At 26.1% G+C, this 5,148-nt stretch overlaps 1 protein-coding gene across 1 annotated transcript in view; it reads left to right on the top strand.

Annotated features, from left to right (window-relative positions):
* The window catches only part of LOC108688346 (potassium voltage-gated channel subfamily KQT member 1-like), a 14,119-nt gene extending 13,344 nt beyond the window's left edge, over positions 1 to 775 (top strand). Inside the window, exon 4 of the mRNA XM_018194578.1 lies at positions 606 to 775. Within this exon, the coding sequence (XP_018050067.1) occupies positions 606 to 775 (170 nt within the window). The remainder of the gene's footprint in view (positions 1 to 605) is intronic.
* The last annotated feature ends 4,373 nt before the right edge of the window (positions 776 to 5,148 follow it).

Below are 5,148 nucleotides of genomic sequence, written 5' to 3'. Positions count from 1 at the left end.
ATATATATGATAGCATCATTAATTGCAATTTTTTGATGGCCTGCTAGTATTATATTTATATTTCTTAAATATTGACTATCGATCGCTTCGCGTGACGGTTTGTGTAACGTCATATCCTGTAACCGGAAATCTTTCAGCAAGGAGCTTTCGGTTACAATCAGTATATGTATACCAAGGGTTGATGAAGGAAAACGCGAAACCAGAGTGCACCAAAAAGATGAAAGACCTATAAAAGATGAAAGAAATGATATATTAATGCGTTATATTTCAAATATATTTTCGATATAAACATTTAGCTATATAAAATTATAATATATGTATCTATTGTGATAAATTTCTATCTTTTGTAAAAATTATAATTTATTATATAGTTATTATATAAATCGTAACTTTTATAATAATTCAATCGAAAAGGACATTTCTGTCTTTTTAATTAATCTATCAAATACACACAATAACTTTTTTTTGAAGGAAATCAAATTGCACAGTAAATATTATATATAATATATTATATATAATATAATTGATATAATTACGGTTCGTATCGATTTGTTTACAATTTTATCAACAAATTTAATAAAAATGTAAAACTGATAAATCCTTAGGTGTCGATCCAAGGCTATTGCTGGGAACTGGTGGTGATCGCGCTTGGGAAGGCCGCTATCACGTCAAGGAACATCGACGTGCTGGAAAAGCTACCTTTCAAGGTCAAGTTTACAACTTCTTAGAGCGTCCCACTGGCTGGAAGTGCTTCCTATACCACTTCTCTGTGTAAGTGTAATGTTTTGTATCTGCATGCAATTTAATATATCTTTTTAATGGAATATTTGGCAAAATATTACATCATCATCATTAAATGTAACTTTGTAAGGATCATGCGAAAATTGACGAAATCCTTATAAATGCGTTCTTGTCGAGAATCGTCTTCAGATTCCATTTATTTTTATTTCTTTATCTCCCAATATTGTGTTTTCATCCGATATCCTGCAGCTATAATACAAGTAATATAAAATGAAATAAAGAGTTTAAAACGCGTATATTTCATTTTTTCGCATTATCAGCTGTTTTTCACGCTCAATATAACAAAGGAAGATTAAGGTATTTGATACCATTACAGTATTAATCTTTTATTATCACTTAATAAATTTAAATTATTATTAATATAATGCTTCAAAGATTAATAGTTTTAAAATTGCTCCTTTTTTAAAAAACATTTGATATATAAATAGCGTTATATAATATGCGCAACTTTTAGAAATTAATCTAAGATAAAGTGGATGCTTTTAATTTATAGTCTTCGTCACAATAAAAATAATTAAAAAGATTTTCCCTTACAAGATGGATAAGTCAAACAAATAAAAGTTGTAAAAAATTGTAAAAAATTGTAAAATTTATAAATAAATCAAACGAACCAAAGGAATTTTTTAAGAAAATTTATATCTGCTTTTACAGTATTTTTTTTTTAAATGTTCTTTCTGTAATAACTTAAATTTATGAAGGCGAAAAAGAAGTAAAAGAAGTTATGACATCATAATTCGAAATTGGCTACAATAATAAATCCATTCTTACTCGAATAATATGTTTTCGGATCACGGTTTATGGTAGGTTCTATAGCGAGGAAAACACAATTGTTTATTAGAAATTTATATGACGGACGAAATATCTCTGTCCGTATGCGAAACTCTTTATGCTTCCCCAGAGTATTCTTCGGCGTATGCCGATAAATAATAAAGCTTTATTGCCATGTGGATGCAATTACCTGTTGGAATTTATCGTAAAAAGTTAAGAGAATTTAGTTAACGCAATATATTTTTGATTACACTATAAATAGTATAATAAATATTTTATTAATAGCATTTTTTAAATTACATTTATTACAAATATATGTACAAAATCATACAAAAAATGCAATATTATTTATTTTTACTATGATATACATATTGCAGTTAATAGTTGTGCTATCTACTGATTATATATTTTCCTTTCAAGGCATTGTTATAATTAAAAAGAACATATATTTTTCAATAATTAATCATTTCATGATTTTTAACGAATACTGTATTTTTATTAAAAAGATAAACTTCGTAAGATAAAGATACACATAATGATGAAAAAATAGTGTTTTTTTTTTCATTTTTACTTTCAAGATATCTATAGATTGTTCATACGTAGATTATCGTATAATTCGCATAGCTTATGTTTGATGCGCATAGATGGCGGACCCCATACTGACATTGTCTACTACGTCTGATCAATATTCATTTTTTACCTTTTATCTAAAGCAGGGATCTGCATTAAAGCATGTAATTTTTTGATGTTTTATTTTTCAATTTTTCAATTTTGAAGTGTATTCTATTCTTAATTACATTCATAAAATTATAGCTGATTTTTTTTAGCAAAAGATATATTATATTTAGTATAAATTGATTGATTTTTTATACTATATTATTCAAGCTAAAACTTATCAAACATAATCTTGTAGAAACTGCTTTTTTCTTTCAAAAGAGAGAATAACGTTTCATAATTTAATGATTTATTTCAATATCGCAATATTTTACTGTCAAGTATATTCCTAATGTTCAACGACAAGATGTTCAAAAGATATGTGTTATTAGGATAATACTACTCTCTCTTTCTTCTTTTTACATTTAATTTGTAACGGTATGTCGAAGGGTAGGAAGAGAAACAGATAAATGTTATATGCTGGATTATTTTACAGCATTATCATCGAGTAAAAGAAAATATGCATATATAGGGTTATTATGCCAAGTGATATTCTCCCATCAACCCTCGACATACATAAATAATACATTGAAGTGCGTAAAATTTCAGAGAGAGGGATAATACGCAGTTGAATCCTGTACATGTACTCTGTCAGGTCAAAAAAGCATGTAGATTACATTGAAAGAAATTGGTCGCTTTATATACAGGATGTTTGATAAGTAATGATAAATCTGTCGCATAGAGGTAAAGCGGATTAAACTAAAAAGTTCTCTATCATTTTGCAATTTTCGTAATTAACAAGATATCAATTACGAAAAATTGTCAAATATTGGTTTTCAATAATTTTTTACTCGAGTATTATCAAGTTTACAGAAAAACAGCAAGAGACAAAAATTATTTATTTTATTTTTATAGAGCTCTAAGAATTTTTTCAGAATTTTTTATCAACTTTTTAGTACTGCATTTTTTTATTGACAACTATTTTTACCAACATGGAAAAATGCGTAACTAAACAACTAAAAATGCGGTAATTAAACAACTAAAAAATTCTGAAAAAATTCTCGAAGCTCTATGAAAAGAAAATAAACAATTTTTATCACTTGCTTTTATTTCTGTAAAGTTTATAATACTTGAGTAAAAAACTTATTGAAAACTAATATTCGGCGATTTTTAATAATTAGTATCTTATAGTAATTAATATCTTGTTAATTAATTAAAATTAAACTATTATGAAAATTGTAGAGGACTTTTCAACTTACAAGTAAACCTACGGAAATGTCACTCACCGATTTTAATTTTAATTTTTAATGAAACTTTGTATATTTGTAGAAATATTTCTTCTTCTTTGAAAAATATTTCACACGTATTTTTTTTTATTGGCAAAAGTCCACTCTGAAGGATGAAAACTACTCCTTAAAGATAAGGATAGATTTAACATAGGTGAAATAAGTTGAAAATCTTAAACCGATGGTGATTTTAGCTACGTGTCGTATCTACAATTTTTTCAATTCTGTTGAAAAAACGTAAACATCAGACCGCTCATGCACGGAGAGAATTTTTTCTCAGAATTTACCCTGAAAATATGATAGTGGGATAACATTATATTTCGAAGAAATAATTTTATGTAAATCTCTCTCATTCATTAATAAAACTACAATAAAATATAAAATAAATTTGATTAAGAATTGAATTTTAATGAAGTGCATGATAAAAATCTTTAAAATATTGTATTGCATCATAATTACCATATTTTCAGGATAAATTTTCAAAGAAAATTCTCTCTGTGTATCTACAGTGTATGTATGTGTCAGTGAAAAAGGAAAACGCTTGTGTGCCCGCCGTATCTACTTATGATTGCACGTGGCACGTGAAGAAAACTTTCATACTTTTGACATAAAATTTAATTTCAGCGACCTCAAAAATCCCCTAACCCATTTTACTTTTTAAAATTTTCAATTTATTTCATCTAATATGTTAAATCTACTCTTACCTTTAAGGGGTAGTTTTTAGAGTGGACCCCTTCATTATGGATCTTTGCCGATAAAAAACAATACATATCAAATATTTTTCAAAGTTCTACAAATATGCAAAGTTTCATTAAAATCGATGAGTGACACTTCCATAGGTTTACTTGTCAGTTTAGTTCGCTCTATCCCTCTGCGAGAGTTTTATTATTATTTATCCTGTATACATACATAAATGAAAACATTAATATCACATCATTACATATTTACAAAGAGATTATTATATGCGAATTTTTATTATCTTTTTATATTCTAAAATAAAATAAAATAAGGTAGCTGAATTATTTACATGTATTAACACAAAATTTTGTATAAACACAAAAAAATACATTTTTTTAAATATTGCGAAGAAAATGTAAATGCTGACTAATTATACTTACCGAATGATATTAGTGCTTTTATCTATAATTAAAGATCGCTATTCTTCGGGATATTATCACGTACGAAGAAGAAGGTTAATGTGTCAGTTTTTTTGATATATTTTCGGATATTTATAACGTTATTAATACAACGATATTCTTTGTCTTTATCTTTACATCATAATAAACTATAAAGGTATACAAATTATTGTAATTAATGATTCACGATAATTTATATATAATTTGTATATAATAAAAAATGTATTTTTTAAATATATCAAATTTAAATATCGCTGTATTTGGTTACGGCCTTCAAATTAAAATTCTATAAGTTATTAACATATTTAAAGTCATCAATGTGCAATGTTAAAATTAATTAAAGATAATCGTCGAATAGTCGTCCTAGAGTCAAAACCTTTAATTAAATATACAATAAATTATAATCGCAACAACATAGTGTAAGTTCTCAAAGGTTTTTTATTTTTATTTAATTAAAAACGGATTTGGCGAAATTATTATTATAGCAAAAAATAAAATTTTTA

Source organism: Atta colombica, unplaced genomic scaffold (genome assembly GCF_001594045.1).
Source record: "Atta colombica isolate Treedump-2 unplaced genomic scaffold, Acol1.0 scaffold228, whole genome shotgun sequence".
Lineage (NCBI taxonomy): Eukaryota > Metazoa > Arthropoda > Insecta > Hymenoptera > Formicidae > Atta > Atta colombica.
Note: the sequence above shows the minus strand (reverse complement) of the source record. Positions and strands in the feature narration are given on the sequence as shown.